General features: G+C 36.8%; 1 protein-coding gene across 2 annotated transcripts; it reads left to right on the top strand.

The window, feature by feature from the left end:
• Positions 1–16,234: 16,234 nt before the first annotated feature.
• LOC131041577 (non-specific lipid-transfer protein 1) lies at positions 16,235–17,020 on the top strand. Of its 2 annotated transcripts, none has more exons than XM_057974703.2 (2): positions 16,235–16,712; positions 16,745–17,020. In XM_057974703.2, exons 1-2 carry the CDS (start codon positions 16,319–16,321, stop codon positions 16,900–16,902), a joined length of 552 nt encoding a protein of 183 aa, XP_057830686.1. In that variant the 5' UTR covers positions 16,235–16,318; the 3' UTR covers positions 16,903–17,020. The 2 variants fall into 2 exon arrangements, with proteins under 2 accessions (XP_057830686.1, XP_057830687.1); XM_057974704.2 differs by having other exon boundaries at positions 16,237–16,677; positions 16,816–17,020.
• Positions 17,021–18,083: the final 1,063 nt, after the last annotated feature.

The following is an 18,083-nucleotide window of genomic DNA, read 5'->3' as shown; positions in this document are numbered from 1 at the left end:
TTGCCAACAAACCTATGGGATCTTTGCGGGGTCACTCCATCCTCTACGTCAGACTCAACTAACAGGATTTTAGGTTCTTTCCTGGGTTTCTTGGAGGTGGGTTTAGCAGCGAAAGGGTTGCTTTTGTTTTTCTCCCTAGTTTTGGGGGAAATGAGAGGGGCGTGGTCAGGGGATTGACAAGGCATAATAGGATTTTTTGAGGTCTTTTTGAGACCTTTTTTAGTACCAACAGGGGGGCCTTGGATGGAGGGAGCAGGTTGAATAGAGATGGGTTTAGGAGGACACGGGGCCCTATGGAAGTTGTAGAGCCGAAACATCAAACCCTGGTGGAGGATGGTGTAATTGTTGTCTTAACTCATGCAATGGCAGACATCTTTAACAATAGACTCTAAGGCATGTAGTAAAAAGAACGGGAAAGAAATAGTATCATGGTTGTGAAAGTGATTGAGCAACGAGAAATGGTAATAATAGAAAACACCATACCTTCCCTCAAGGGTAACGTATTTCATAATAATTTTGCACACCTGGTGTTGGTTTCAAAATGAGCAAACCAAGTTCATCTGTAAACTATCTATGAGAAAGCCAATCTCAATCAATGAAAAAGCTTTAGGGCTTGGACAACATTAACATAGTATCCTAATGATCCTCCTACACTTCATGTTCTGCAAGACCTAGGGGGGGACACCCTTTGATGCATAAAATACAACCAATGGCAGACATATGGCATCAACAAAAGCAGATAAATCCCACAGGGCTCAACAACAAGGAGGTTACTGCAGATGGGCTAGATCTACATTGACATCTCAACAAGATTGGAGCATGAGATAGATGGAACATCTAAAACTACAAACATGAAAGAAAATGGATACTTGATATTTTAAAATCTCTGAGAATCCCCAGAATCTGCAAGACCAGTGCCTTATCCAAGGGCATGAAGTCATACATCAAACTGTAAATGGAAACTTCTATTACAAATCTAATTTATTGAAAAAGATTATCCATGTATTAATGCCTAACATTAATACATTCTAAACTCAAACAGAGGATCATACATATCCAGACATTATCCTGAATTCAAAAATGATTGCTCATAGAATTTAAACCCTTCCTTGAAGAGTACCTAAGAACACCCATTACTCTCCCACTTTGAGAGGACAAACCCAAACTCCCTTGAAGACAGGATTCATTGAAAATAAGAGAAGGCCTAGAGACAATCCAATAAATTGTAGATATGCCTTACATATATGTGACCTACAACAGAAAACATTTACAACAAGAAGATACTCTATTGCTTGAAAAGGAACATTGTATTACAAATTTGGCAAAAGCTCAGAATTGGAAATCGAGATTTAGGAGCCTTGCTCACAAAAATTTGGAACCCTTACAAAATGAGAAGACCCCGAATAAGAAGGCAGGGAGGACAAAATCAGATTTCATTCTCTGAGAACAACAACCACCCTATCTTTCAGCATTAACTGATTCGCACAACTTGGCCTGTAGAACATCCAATCTCTCTGATTGAAAAATCCAGTCTGAGATCTTGAGGTAACTGCCCCAAAAATACTTGTCATGGGTTACACTTGACTATAGAATCAGATTCCTCGGATCGAGAGCCTTCCAACGATATATAACACTTATATATCGGGTAAAAAATAATTCCTTAGGCGCATTAATCCCTATGCAGGTTAATCGTTTAATTTTCTACCTATTCACCACAATCAGAAATTATATTTAAATCTTTGAAATTCCCGCACAGACATCTTCCATGCATCTCCATCATGTGGCACCATCTAGTTCATTCCGGGGCCCTTATCTTGCCACCTCAGCATCGCCTAGGTTCACCGTTGGAATGAAGCTCTTTGTTTCTTCCTCAACTTGCTTGTTCTTTTTATTTCCTCTGGATTTATCTCCTTCTCTATCAGGCCCCACCGCTTGGTCACCAAGTCGCGACTTTTAGCCATCAAGCAACTTTTCGTTATGACTTGGGGACAACCGTTGATCTGCCTCATATCACCATTGATCTGCCCTAACTTGTTTGGATTTTACCTCGCCTGAGCGACTCCCATTATCACTTTCTCTTCTGGTGGGCCTGACACATGTCACATCCTGATACGCCTTTGGATCCATCTACTCGCCACCTTGGACTTGCCACTTGACTTGGGCCTGCCCTAATTCTTCATAGACTCCCGCTACATGGCACGTCCTGACTCGCCCCAAGCCCATCGGGACTGCCACCTCAACTACCACATGGTCAATCGCGCGACACCCTTTGATTGGCTCTAGAGTTTATAATTGGGCGCCACCTGTTGCGAGGGTATTCATTTCGGGCTCTCCACTCTGACACCTTAGCACAACCTCCACTAACCGCCGAAATGAAGCTCTTCTTTGTTGCGGGGTTGTGAGGGATATGCCAACTAGCAGTTTCTCACCACGACCTAGCAACCACCGTTGGATTATCTGTAGATCTGCTCGCTCGTGAGGTCTCTAATCTTTTGGGTGTTAGCATTTTATGCTAGCGAGTTGGAGACTAGGTTTAAGTCGTAAGGTCTCGAATTGGTCTTTGCCTCTCACCCCTTCTGCCGGGCTCACCACGTATTAGCCTCTGGTTCACCTTTGGATCCAATTGGGCGCCACCTTAACCGCCACGTCACTTTAGACCCGACCTTCTACTAGACCTGGGCCCGCCTTGTCGCTTAGTCGTGATGGATACTGTAATGAGTAGCTTCCCATCATGACCTAGTGACCACCGTTGGATCATCTATGATCACTGATGATCTGTCTGACTTGCTCGCTAGTTATTTTACCTTTCCACTGCAAAATTTGGCCGCTCTAAGATGCACATGCACGCGGGGGGGGGGCATTGCTTACTTGATTGGCCACTTGTCAAAAGCCCGAAAGCTTTGACACTAAGGATGTGCGCGACCAAGTATTTAAATACAACAAATTTCCTCCACGCAACCAATGTGAGATAAATGTTTATGCCTGAAAGTTCATTTCTTTTGTAAACCCAGTTTGGTGCCCAAGTAGAAACGCCTTACACAGGTCGATTGCATCTGCATTGAAGTTTCTTTGCTTCCCAAGTACGACGTAGGGGATTTGGCGATACACTTGCCAAAAGAATTTGCCTGCAGGTTTTAAATTTTCACGCCCTCACTTTACAAAGTCGTGAAGAGAAATCCTTAAAGCAAGGTTTCATTGGGTCACCAAATTTAGCAAAATTTCTTATAGGTCCCAACACTTGGTCCCACGGGTAGGGTAGGCATTCCCTGTTGAAACCCCCACGCATCTTGACAGGTTCCTCACCTTTTTTGTAGAAGTAGTTCATACTAGTCTCATCCACGACCCTGTTGGTTGTCTTCCACTTCCTTCCATCGATTGAAAGACCCGTAGCTTGGGTAATGACATCCCAACTGATTTCAAACGAAATATCCCCCATAACAGCTCTTATGTCATTCCAAGTGCTGACAAACTGCATGGAGAGGTTTTCGTCAAACCTAGTCATGGCTTCCATGAACGGGATGATGCCCCCTTCCTTGGCATACATCCAAACGCAAGGGTCATTATGAAAGTAGTTGTCAATAGTGTTCGGATGAACTTAGACTAAATCCCCCCATAAGAGCTTCCTCCAAAGTGAAGTTGGAATGTAGCCTAGACCAGAAAATGGATATGCCGAGGGAAAAACCAGAGCATAAGATAAGAAAAATCGACCAAGAATTAGCCAAAGTATTGTGAGAGCTACAATAATTATCTTTTGTGCTGTTCGATAGGCCCCTATGACATCAAATGATATGGATAAAGTCTCTTGATATGGAAACTTTTTTGACTAACTTGAATACCTATCTAGGTATTGTTGTCGTTGAGATAGTTGGATGATATACTCTTGATCACTTGGTTTGATCTGGTGTTTCAAATGTTGGAAAGCCTTTGTATTACCCTTTTGATCAATTTTTTTCAGCAATTTGTTGGATTTTTGCTCACTCGTAGATGATAATCTTCTTCAAATTTTGACCATTTGGAACATGTTATAGACATAGAAGACACAATGTTTAATAAACAAAATGCACAAGCAAGTACAAATCTTATGGCAGGTTGAGACAATAGTTGTTGAATCTCACATGGGGTTTCCCCCGAGGCTATGCTATTCAAAGCGGATATTTAGATGCTTGACCCCACTGGCTCCACCCTCGACACTCACTTCTTCGGGGCAGCCAAGCACCAGTTTCCATGAAAACTCTCCATGACAAACTTTATATCTCTACTAGGAACCGTATGTATGTGAGCCGTTTCAGAGGTCCGACCTCCTGCGCCAACAACTAGAAGGATTTTGGCAACTAGTACAAGTGGTTTTTAGTAAAGGCTTCTGGTCATGTGGCCATACATGTGGCACTTTCAGCTCTTTAAATATAGAAAGTTCCCAGCCTATAGAGGTTATGCTCCATAGGGTTTATGGGGAAACTTAGTGTTGGTATGAACTTATCAACACATGTTGTTTGAGACTTTCATCACAAACACGATTTATATATAGTGGATTGGAAGGACTCGATATTAGCCCGTTTCCACTTTAGGTCGTTCCCCTCTCACTGCCCCCCTCAAGGTAGCTCGGGAAGGCAGTCCCTCTAAAGGATTCAATTACTTAAAAGTAAAGAAAGCATAAAAGAGTGGGTTTGGCTTTTTGGTCACCCAATTAAGGGGAGAGCATATACCTACCACTTTCGAGACACAGAATATAAGTGTTCTTTTTAATCCTTTCAAAGCAATTGTTGGCTAAGTCCTATTTGGAGATGTTGCTCCAACAAGCATGGTGTTTATTTTAGGCCTTTTAAAAGTCTATGTGCAACTATTTTAGAGAAAATACTAAAAATGCAAGTTGCATGTTGTCAATTTTCCCTATTAGTTAGACTAAATGAACAAAATATGATATGTTGCTTCCCAAAATAAGACTTTTAATTAACTAGATAAGGAAATGCATAAAATTGCCCTTAAACACCATCTTGCACATGCATGTCAGTAGTCTGAAAAAATATGATTTCTTGGACATTCGAACCTGCAATGAATTTTTGGTTAGTTTGTAAACAAAAGCGCTAATCTAACATATGCGCTATCTTCTTGCTCAAAAGCGCTAACCTGTAGGTCAAAAGAGCTAACCTAGACTGCAAAAGCGCTGCTTTGTGGATATAAAAGTGTGATTTCTTTGACAAATGCGCTAACCTAGGACATAAATGCGCGAACCTGTAATGAAAATGCATAGACTTTAAGACAAAAGCCCTAATCTATGGTGCAAATGTGCTAACCGAGAATGCAAATGCGCTAACCTAAGATGCAAATGCGCTAACCTGCGGAACAAAAGCGCTGTCAGAATTCACACATGCGTGAATCTGCATTACAAATGTGTTAATTTTACTTTTTGCTCCCTCCCAATCTGTCCAACATCCCTCCCACCAATAGGATGTGGTCTCCCAATCCTACCAATTGGTCCAAATGGTCCTCCATGGACTCTCAATCGACTTCCCCTCCATCCAGGTCTCCTACCACCACCACCTCCATCCCCACCCTCATCTCCACCTCCCCCGGCCTCCCGAGCATCTCTGAGCTCTCGTCTCCGTCTCCTAAAAACTGGATCATCTGAATCATCATCCTCATCTCCTGAGCTGGGAGGAGGATCTGCTGGATCAATAATGCGAGGAAATGGATGAGCTAATATATACTGAGCATAATCTACAGTAACCCCAGGATCAAGAATGTGTAATCTCATATCATAAGCCACTCTCAAAGTAGCAAGAAAATCTGTACGAGCAATCTCAAATGACAAAGAAGGTCCCCAATTTCGTGTATCTCTGTAACACCGAGCATATATCATCACACCAGTAGGCATAGGCTGGATCATCCCAAATTATCTTAGAATGCGACTAATCAACTGTTGCTCAATAATGTAAGGTGTCCGACCAATGAGATATCTACTCTGCATGATAAATGGCAATGTCTGTGCATCATCCATCCATGGCTCACAATCAACATATGGTCTCCAAAGAATGCTATCCAATGAATCAAGCACCCAATGCCAATACTCCATCTTACCCAACTTATGCTAAGGATACCTGCATAAAAATACACATATGACTATCTCTCTCCACGAACTCTATGATGGATAAGCCGAGTAATAGCAATGTGCTCCCAACACCAGATTTGCAATAAAGTGCATCCTTTAGACAAACTAGCACTCTCATCATACACCACCTAGTGAAGATCATGATATAAATGTGCGAGCATGCAAACACCCCAAGCATATCAAGTACAATGTTGCATCATACTCAGGAGAATCTCACCCCATCTAACAGGAAAACCTTATGATCGCTTATCAGGACAAATAAATCCTCCAATCAAACCAGCAAGAATCATGGGAAGAGCCTCGTAATACATCACCATATCCTCCCATCGGATCTCTCCTCTACCAATGCTATCATCAGCAAACACGGCTCTGCAAGCCTCTGTCCCAACATGATCCTGAAAATCATATTGCACTAGCTCGCCAGTCATTGGGATGTGCAAAATCCTATAGAAATCCTTGAGCGTCACACTAATCTCACCTGTGGGCAAGTGGAAAGTGTTATGCTCAATGTGCCATCTCTCGGCTAACGCCATCAATAATCCTCTATTATGCGTAATCTCAGGCATATACAACAAATGGCGTAAACCACAAGCATCTATATGTCTAACCTCAGCGTATGTCAGCTCTGACACTAAATGGCTGTAGACACTTAAAAATAATTATTTTAATTATTTTTAATTCCTCGCATAATTAATTAATTAATTATGTTAATTCAAATTCCTCTGAATATTAATTAAATATAATTAACATTGTCACTATAGCATATGATTGATTTATTTAATAAATCAATCCCTTTCTTTATTCTTCTAAAAAAATCAAATCCTCACAAATCTTCCTCTTGGCGAATTAATTTCAATTAATTAGTTAACCGACATGATTCCTACAAATCATCTTCATAATTCATCATTAACCTAATAAATTCTTCTAGAAGCTCCCTAAACTCACTTAACATTATTCTTCTAATTTTTATTCCCTCCACTCATTCTCTCTAAATTCTTCTAGAAGCTCCCTAAACTCACTTAACATTATTCTTCTAATTTTTTATTCCCTCCACTCATTCTCTCTCCTAGTCAAATTCTCCTACAAATATTAATCTCACCTAACATTTCCTCTAATCCCCCTCCTAATGAGTCGTTAATGGTTAATCATCATGATTAGCCACAAAGTCAACTCTTTGTTTTTTTCATCCAGCCACTAGCTTTAAATGCTTTTTTCCTAGGTGAATGTAAGATTTTCGAAATCACACATTCCTCTAGGCATTCCCTCTCCCAAGGAATTTTTAATTTTTTTTTATTCCTCCAATCCCCATAATATCCTTTTTTGGAGAATTTTTAATTCCTCCAATGCACCTTGTGGAGTGTGGAGATACGAAATGCCTTTAAGGCATATTTCTTGGTCTCCACACCCTCTCTTGGAGCTTGTGTGAGCTCACAAGTAAATCTTAGCCCTTCATCTCAGATTCATCCTAGCCATCTGTTTTTCTTTCCTCTTCCTATAAATAAAGGGCTCCACCCCTTCATTTGATCATCTTGAAATCCAGTAAGTTTATGTTGCCCTTTTGAGCCCAGGAAATCATCTTGGCAACTTGATCATCTCATCCTTATCATTTTTCAAATCCATTCCATTTGTGCACAACATTGGAGAGCCATCCACATCCAGCACTCAAAGGAGCACATCAAGTGGAGCATTATCAAGGGGCGCCTTCACTTCATCAAGCTCAATCCGAAGGAGAAGGTAAAATAGCAAGGTGAAATGGTCTTTTAATGATATTTTAGCATTCTGCATGTTTATTTCGTTATGTTTTGATCAGTTTACCTTTCAAATCTGTTTTCCCCTCTTCAATGGCATACTGCCGGTAATTTCTCCCGACACTGGAGAACATCACGTTTCTCCTATTTATCAAGAGAAATCAATCAAACTAAATCAAATCATCATCTATCTATCAATCAAACTGAATCAAATCATCATCTATTTATCAAATCAAACTGAAGCAATCTATGCTCTATATCCATTAAATCAAACTGCAACAATCTATGCTATCAATCTATCAAATCAAATTGAAGCAAATTAAGCTATCAAATCTTTTTTTTAAAACCTATTAATCATGGTTTTCTATCAATCACCGAGTTCAATCAAAACTTTGCTAAGCTCTTGCATCAGAAACTAAGTTGGTTTCTTAGAGCTACTCAATCAATCAATCAATCAATTAAATCAATCACTCACTCACTCAATCAATCAATCAAATCAATCACTCAATCAATCAATCAATCAAAACAATCACGCAATCACTCAATCAGGTCCCTATTCGTCATCAATACGCATTAAACATGTTAAATCTAATCATCAAAGTGATTTTTAGCCTTTGCACTAATAAAAAATATCAAATTTGAGCATTTGCGATATCCTATGCATTTGCACTAATCTATGCACATGCGCTAAACCTAATTGCATATGCACTAAATCAAAATGCAAAAGCGCTAACCTAACGCCGAAAAAATTCAAAAACGCACCTAAAACATGAAAATTTGCACGAAAAATTGAAAACAAAGCTCAGGATAAGATACATACCGGATACCCATACTCGACAGGTCACTGATATCGCCGAACACGCTCAAATTGATGGTTCTCCACAGGAATCACCATTTCGCCACCTCAGCAAGAATATTTTCTTCACAAGCTGACAAGGATAACAATGAAATTAAAATTAGCCTTCGTTAATTTTATATTTACTATTTGAAGAGTACTTAATGCTATTCAATGGGGCAATTTAATTTGTTTTTTACAAATGAATTTAATTGATTGATTTTTTATCAATTATCATGAGATTAATCGTTCAAACCAGAGTTTTCAACAATTTCACGATTAATCTCCTGAGGGGGCACACAATTAGGATTTTCAATCTCCATCAAGCGCACTATCAAGACTTGATTTAATCTTTGAAACAATGTTGTCTCCACATGATTTCAAAGAGGGGCAAAATGTATACACATAAAAATGGCTATGAGCAATTAAATTAATATTTTATATTTATTTATTGATTCTTATTCTATTAAATAGTTAATTTGAAAAGATTAATTTATTTAATTCATTTTTCATGTCTTTCTATTAATTAATATATTATTAATTAATTCATCTATCCTATTCCTCTAAAATAATTAAATATCTAATATTTAATTATCTCCTCCAAACAATTAAATATCCAATATTTAATAGTTATTCTCCTATCCTATAGTCTCAAATATTAAATAATTTCCTAAATTATTTAATCTCCCTTTTCCAACTCACCCTCCATCTCCACTTCATCTTCCCTTTTCCAACTCATCCATCGTGTGGCTAAGGAAATTAATATTTCTTAAATATTAATTCATCATTTATCTTCAACTTCCAAAATTAATGAAAATTCTATACGTACACATAATTCATAGCCATTTCCTATATTTTCTCCAATACCCCATACATCTTAGGAAGAATTTGAGTCCACTTATCCTATCATACCTAAATCTTCTCCAACCATCCCTAGATTCTCTCAGTCATCAACCCAGTCAAGGTGAGATGAGTGACACTTGTCTTCTCCTTCCTCCTTTCTCTCAACCTTCACCATTGCTCATAGCCATCCAAATCTGCAGATCTGATCATGACCGTTGATCTAAGCCACATCATCTAATCCTCTCAAGGTCTATAAAATCAAGAGCTTCAGTTGAGAGAGATTTTGACTCCAAGAGACTTCAAGTGCATTTTGCAAGCTAATCATATGCATCTGTGAGTTTCAATCTTGAAGCAAATATCATATAGCATCATAGTATAATCATATAGCATAATCATTTTAGCATAATCATGTAGTATTGCATATCATAACATCAATTAACTACCAGTTATCAGCCCATTCTTCATATGCCATCTTGGAAGCCATCAGTGCATTGTCTGAGAGCAAACCATCTGCAACCAAGAACAATGGAGTTAGGACACAATGGGACATAAACCATGAAGGTAATATTAGTATTTTATTTCATATGTACTTCATGTAGTTTCATTGGTTGAATTTGGATTTCCTGTAGTATTTCCATTTGTATTTTGTGAAACTAACTTATTGCAGGTAAAATGTGTCGGCTTGAATTTCATCCTCAGAATGAAATTCAAATACTACAGGAAATAAGTTAGTTTCACAAAATACAAATGGAAATACTACAGAAAATCCAAACTCAACCAATGAAACTACATGAAGTACATATGAAATAAAAATACTAATATTACCTTCATGGTTTATGTCTCATTGTGTCCTAACTCCATTGTTCCTGGTTGCAGATGGTGTGCTCTCAGACATTGCACTAATCGCTTCCAAGATGGCATATGAAGAATGGACTGATAACTGGTAGTTAACTGATGCTATGATATGCATTACTACATGATTATGCTAAAATGATTATGCTATATGATAATTGCTATATGATTATACTGTGACGCTATATGATATTTGCTTCAAGATTGAAACTCACAGATGCATATGATTAGTTTGCAAAATGCACTTGAAGTCTCTTGAAGTCTAACTCTCTCTCAAATGAAGCTCTTGATTTTATAGACCTTGAGAGGATTAAATGATGTGGCTTAGATCAACGGTCATGATCAGATCTACAGATTTGGATGGTTGTGAGCAAAGGTGAAGGTTGAGAGAAAGGGGGAAGGAGAAGACAAGTGTCACTCATCTCACCTTGACTAGGTTGCTGAGTGAGAGAATCTAAGATTTAGGCATGATAGGACAAGTGGACTCAAGTCCTTCCTAAGATGTAGGGGGTGTTGGAGAGAATATAGGAAATGGTTATGAAATATGTGTACATACACAATTTTCATTAATTTTGGAAGTTGAAGATAAATGATGAATTAATATTTAAGAAATATTAATTTCCTTAGCCACACGATGGATGAGTTGGCAAAGGGAAGATGAAGTGAAGATGGAGGGTGAGTTGGAAAAGGGAGATTAAGTAATTTAGAAAATTATTTAATATTTGAGACTATAGGATAGGAGAATAACTATTAAATATTGGATATTTAATTGTTTGGAGGAAATAATTAAATATTAGATATTTAATTAACTTGGTTAGAGGAATAATTAAATATTAGATATTTAATTATTTTAGAGGAATATGATAGATGAATTAATTAATAAAATATTAATTAATAGAAAGACATGAAAATGAATTAAATAAATTAATATTTTCAAATTAACTATTTAATAGAAGAATAATCATTAAATAAATATAAAATATTTATTTAATTGCTCATAGCCATTTTTATGTGTATACAGTTTGTTCTTTTGTTGTTCGTGTTATTCGGTATTCTGATTTGTGCTCCGCATTGCTCCAAAATTGCTATATATTGGTTTGCGGATTTGGCAGAGTGTTTGGGATGTTCATATGTATCCTCAATTCAAATGGTTTGTGATTTGGAAGTTCGCAAGTGAATCTTTCAGTTTGACAGTCAGTTTGGTTTGTGTTCTTGAGGTTTGATATAATGATGATGGAGATTCTAGTAAGTAGTGATGTTGCAGTTGTTTCTATGGTGATTCACGTTGCTTGTGGATATTTATAGATCGAGTCCTATTCGTGTTGATGGTCCGCATTGATTGTTGTGTGCGTTATTGATCATTTTCATGATCCGGTGGTGTTCTTCGTGTTATACGACATTCTTGGTGGTTATAGCATGTTGCAGATGATCGAGGCGTAATTCTTGGTTGCAGTATTGATTTGGGTCCAAAGCTGTCTTAGCTGACATTGTTTTGGTCCACATACGTTCTTCTAGCGTGTGAGGTTATTATTTTGTAATTTGTGTTGAGGGTTTAGCTGACCTTGAAATATAAGTTGATGATTTATATAAATATATGTAATATTCATTTGAGAGATGTATCTGCATGTGCAAACATTGAATTAATCTTTTAGTAGCAGAGGAGAAGTGCGAAAGAGTGTGGAAAAGTCTGAGGAAGTGTGAAGAGAAGAGTTTGAGTATCTAAACTTAACCGTAACTGTAACCAGGCATTGGGAGATCCTATTTTCACAATTCATGTAATCCAGATTGTTGTCTGAATCTTGTAAGGCAGTGAACCTCCTCAGGGTTGTAGCTCTTCTTGTATTTGAGCAATGAGGTATAAGAAGTGTGCCTGAATGCATGTGTATTCCCCATTGTAATATTTACATTTACTCCTAACAGGATATTATCTCATTGTGGGTAGGTTCCTACCATGGGTTTTTCCTTAGACGAGTTTTCCACATCAAAATCTTGGTGTTATGTGTGTTATTGATGTGGTGATGGTTTATGCTTTCATTGCTAATAATCAAATCTGAATATAATTTTGATTTGTGTAGAGTTTGTGAGCAAACTAATTCATCCCCCCCTCAGTTTGCTACATTGTTGCCAACACCTGCTTACTAATTGTTCTTGGGTAAGTGTCATGCAAACTGCAGTAATTGGGACTATCTTTGAAACATTTGATGAGGCCTTGAAAGTCTCATTTAAAATATCAAAGAGATAAAATGTAACAAGGTCAAACTGGAGGTTGGTAGTTTTGAGTGATGGATGAATTTTCATCATCTCAAGTGAGCTTCTCACTTTGAGATTTGTTCTTTGCAGGAGAAGATATTTTGGTTTTATTTTATTGCTTTCATTTTAGATTTAATTGTTGGTGGTGACACATTTGAAGAAATGTTGTGAAGCTTGAGCTTTGAAGACAGGTAAAGGGTTTGGTGTTGAGCTCAAAATTAATTGTTTTCCAATGAGTTTACAAGACTACGATGGAGAATAATACCTTTATGAGGATTAATAGACAGCTTAATAGAGCCTTATGTGTGCAAAGCCCACTATGCATTATTGTTGATTAATTCGATGTCTATTATTCAAGAGTTTGGGACTAAGAACTCAAGAATTTGGCTCAAGGATATGTCCTTCCAAGGGTCACAAGGTAGCTTGATAGAGCTTCACTTAATTTAGGATTGGTTTCTTCAAAGAGAGATCATCTCAAAAATATGTATTTATAATATGTGAAGTAATTTTTTCTGTAAGTCTTAAGGGAGGTCCCTTAGCAAGTTGAAAGTTTAGGTATCGTGGGTACATTTCTAGGAACAAGGTAATAAGGGTGGAATATTAGCATTATTACAGTATTTGTATAAGCTACAATTGATATTAGTTGACAATTATTCTAGCTATTCTCCTCTTTATATATATTATTCACCGTATATGCTGTTAATAAATTCTTAGTAAAATTTATTTTCCACTTCACTCTAAATAATCCTCCAAATATGCAATGTAAGACTCCATAAACAATGATTATATATCTGCAAGTTAATAATCTCAAGTAGCTGTGTCTAGAAGAAGATGGATGTCCTACTACACTAAATTAATGGGGTCCAATGATGTGGCAATGCGAAGCTAATGAAAACAATAGAAGATGGATGTTGAGTCTCAATGTGAGGGATAATTAATGATAGACAAGCCTTTGATCCACCAGAACATGGAAGACGCATGATATAGTTAAGCTCCTCTAAAGTATCATCATCAAAGGGTATACATTTTGAAACTGCAAGGGGAACAAGACAGTTTCTAGCAAAATTTTCTAGGAAAGGAAAGGTACGAGAGTCTCCATTAATCTCCCAAAGTCGAGTCTAAAATGTGTGTGGATAATCAACATTCAATATAGCACACATAGTGTCAGGATTGACACTACAACAAATCAACCCAAAAAATGGTAAATGGTAATACCCAAGTTGATCTACCCCCTAGTATGGTTGGTTTACTTGTATGAGTCCATATAGATAAGGTAAAAGATCAAGTCATTGGAGATGTGTCAAGATACTAATAATTTAGCTGAGGGTAGGGCTCTTCTAAGGGGTTTTCTTATTGCTAGTGAAAAGGGGTGGAAGAAGTTATGGATTGAGGGGGATTCTAAACTGATTTTGGATACAATGACAGGTTGATCGATGAAGACTATAAATTGGAAGCAATTTACTAATCGTGTTAAATGGTTGGTCAAGGATTTTAAGGAGGTCAAGCTATCTCATATCAATAGAGAAGGCAATCAGATGGCGGGCTGGATTGCAAATGTTGGTGTCTACTTGATTACGGATAGTGGTGTGCATGACAAGCTGTCGTGGAACAACTTTCCCATTGATGTGATTAGATTTGATGCAAAATTACATTGTCTAGGCTCCTTACATTGATCTCAAAGCTCACCCCTCCAATATCAGGTGTTAATGGGGTTGATGTGTTTGTTTCTCTCCTTGGTCTCAATGTGATTGTTCTGATTTTGTGGCTTGTTGATGCTAGCTAGTTCGGGGGATCTAGTTTCTTTTTGTGCTTTGTGGTTGTTGAGGTAGTTTTGTAGATTGTCAATTTGTGTGTTGTGTTGGTTGTGCCTGTGTGATGTCTATATATAAATGCCTTATGATTCTTGATAAAGCTTTCTTTGTATCTTGTTTTGGTCCCTAGACCTAAGCCATGTTTATATAATAACAAAAATAATACTAATTATTCTTTTTTAATGATTACAACCAATTTATATGGGATTGACTTACAACCCCCTCAATGAAAAACATTTATTTTTTAATTTCATAAAAAATATTTAAGAAAATAAACCTAATCTTAACCATACTTACATGGGATTGACCTACAACACCTTTAATGACAAACCTGTATAGTTTTTTTAAATTTAAATAATTGGAGCTTTCCTTAATTGGTTTGTATTATTAATTTATATTTTTTCAATATCACAACATATTAAAAAACTCAAACGAATCAACTACATTTACGTAATCAACAAACCTAAGATCTCGTGCTAAACGACCTTTGTTAGAAGTTTTAGAACTCACTAAAATAGATCAAATAATTGATATAAAAAAGGATTATTGTAGAGTTTCTTGATTCGATTGTGTTAGCGAGTTTTTACCATCAATGTTTTGGATCACACTTTGTGATCCATCATCACGATATAGGGGAAGAGCACCAATAGATAACATAGTTCCAATAACCGTCACCTTATTGTCATGTAGATCCCCCAATAGTCGTCATAGTGAAAACACCATTAATTAATTTGTTTTGTACCAATAGCCGATCATTTTTTGTAATTAATTGGCCCATTTGTGCACAACTATTAGAACATTTGTCCCATTTGTGTACCACTATTGGGACATTTGTCAACAAGTACTAGCGATTTTGAGTTGACGGTTACTGGAACATCTTTAGTTAGGTATCAAGCGACACTTTGAAATGTGTACTTTTTGACCTTTGTGTGCATAACTGATTCCACAATGTGCATCATTACTACCCAAAAGCCAGATCAATAGCTATAAGCAGTTAAGTTGCATACGAAGACAACTAAAAAAATAAATCAAAATCCGATGTACCGTTTAGGATCTGTAGGTGTGCGAAGTTAGCTATGACAGCTACTGGTACTCTGATATCCTAACCTCTCATACATCCTGATGATAGATAACAGAATGTGATCCGAAACATTGATGGTAAAAAAATGGCTAACACAATTGAATCCAGAAACTCTACAATATTTTACATTTGAAATGTCGATTCATTTTAAAACACCTTCAAATGTACCATCATCGCTCCAAACCCAATCGGGAATGTCGATTCATTTTAAAACACCTTCAAATGTACCATCATCGCTCCAAACCCAACCATTTGGCCCGAGAAAGTGACCTCCAGAGTACCTATAACCTACAGAGAACAATGCCAATACAAAGCTTGATATATTGTCGGTAGCACAGTGGAAATCTGATCTCGATTAAAGGCTGTTCATGGAAGAAAGAAATTAAGGACGAGCCGTTGTCGATGAAACAATTGAGCGAACCTTTGCGGTGGGTTGCTGAGCATTTAATTTACTAAGGATCTCATAACAGCCGTTTCTGTTACGGATACCAAAAGTAGTACTATATAGTATTTAATGGATGTACCTGTGTGTCAGAGTAGAATTGGAAAACGAAGAAGAGGGTAGCAAAATTCATTAAATGTAGAAGCTGATGGACCAGCAACCCCAAATCCATCACCTCTCAAGCAACTTATTGGTGAGGCATTGAAGTCTCATTAAGGAGGAGCAGGTGAAGCAAGGATCTATTTATACATCCAGTTTTCTCACATACAACACATCAACATTCCAAGCCAAGCAATTCAGATACTAGAGATAAACCGTGAAGAGTATAGTAGAGCGAGTGAGTAAAAGCTATGGCAATGAAAGGGAAGATGGTGGCATTTGCAGCAGTGGCACTGGTGGTGGTGGTGATGGCGGTGGCGGTGGAGAGAGGTGAGGCGGCGATAACTTGTACGATGGTGACGCAGAAGATGGCAGGGTGCGTGGGATACTTGCAATCTGGGGCGGGGAAACCAACTGCAAACTGCTGCGCTGGAGTGAAGTCGTTGGCTCAATCGGCGACAACGACACAAGACAGGAGAACAGCATGTGGATGTTTGAAGCAGGCTTCATCTGCCGTACCCAACGTTAAGCCCAACGCAGTTTCCTCTCTGCCCGCCTCCTGTGGCGTCTCTCTGCCCTTCAAAATCTCCCTCAACACCAACTGCAACACGTACCTCACTTCACTTTACTCTTTTTGTTTCTTAGGTTTTTTTTTTCTGCAACGAAATACTCGCTAGGTTTTTTTTTTCTGCAACGAAATACTCGCTTACTTTGGAGTTCTTTCTGTATTTGTTGTTGTTGTGTGCAGGATCAACTGAACGTGACGGCTACCAATGAGCTCTGCCTGCAGATGTATAGAGAGAGAGTAGTAATAGTATCTATATTATCTAAATAAACTACCGCTCTTGTGGCGGTTGCTCTGTTTCTCTCTGATCTACTCTGTATTTATATGTAGAGTTCTGTTTTTAGCACCCTTTTAATATATACGTATTGTGTTATGTTGTCGTTGTGAATTGAATTTTTTATCATACCTTCTGTGTTAGTCTAATACGGCTTAGAAAATACAATAATTAACGATTTAAACTCCATGGAACATTAAGTTCTTAAGTCAATCGTTTTCATTAAATTTCATTTTACACTTTAATGTTTACATAATTCAATTTAAAAGAGATGTTATCGAAACTCTGAATATGTATATAAATGGATGGTGACTATTAATTATGGTATTGATAAGATTGTTTATTTTTTTGGGTGTAAGTAGTTTTAAATGTTACTGATGGTTATATTAAATTTATAGATGTAGTAATTAATGTCTTAAACTTCATGGAACATACAAGTTCATAAGTTAATTGTTTTCATTAAATTTTATTTAACATCTTAAATTTCTTCATAATTAAATTTAAAAGAGGTGTTATCGAAACTCTGTTGAATATATATATAAATGAATGCTCACTATTAATTATGTATTGATAAGAATTTTTTTTTTTTTTTTTTAGGTAGTTTTAAATGTTACTGAGGATTATATTAAATTTATAAATACAAAAAATTAATGTTTTAAACTCCATAGAACATATAAGTCCATAAATTAATTGTTTTTAGTAAATTTTATTTAACATCTTTTAAACTTCTTCATAATTCAATTTAAAAGAGGTGTTATCGAAACTCTGAATATGTATATAAATGGATGGTGACTATTAATTATGGTATTGATAAGATTGTTTATTTTTTTGGGTGTAAGTAGTTTTAAATGTTACTGATGGTTATATTAAATTTATAAATGTTGTAATTAATGTCTTAAACTTTATGGAACTTACAAGACCATAAGTTAATCATTTTCATTAAATTTTTTTTTTTTTTTTTGGTGTAAGTAGTTTTAAATGTTACTGATGGTTATATTAAATTTATAGATGTAATAATTAATGTCTTAAACTTTATGGAACATACAAGACCATAAGTTAATCATTTTCATTAAATTTTATTTAACACCTTAAACTTCATCATTATTCAATTTAAAAGAGGTGTTTTTGAAACTCTAATATGTATATAAATGGATGATGACCATGAGTTATGTATTGA

The sequence above is a fragment of the Cryptomeria japonica genome, chromosome 8 (assembly GCF_030272615.1).
Source record: "Cryptomeria japonica chromosome 8, Sugi_1.0, whole genome shotgun sequence".
In the NCBI taxonomy this organism is placed as follows: domain Eukaryota; kingdom Viridiplantae; phylum Streptophyta; class Pinopsida; order Cupressales; family Cupressaceae; genus Cryptomeria; species Cryptomeria japonica.
The sequence above is the reverse complement of the archived record's forward strand: the minus strand, read 5'-3'. Positions and strand labels throughout refer to the sequence as shown.

Bases quoted from the DNA above. Each gene is read 5' to 3' on its own strand.
- LOC131041577 (XM_057974703.2), top strand. From the start codon at position 16,319: ATGGCAATGAAAGGGAAGATGGTGGCATTTGCAGCAGTGGCACTGGTG. The intron at 16,713-16,744 runs GTTTTTTTTTTC...AATACTCGCTAG, and splicing joins TTACTCTTTTTGTTTCTTAG to GTTTTTTTTTTCTGCAACGA.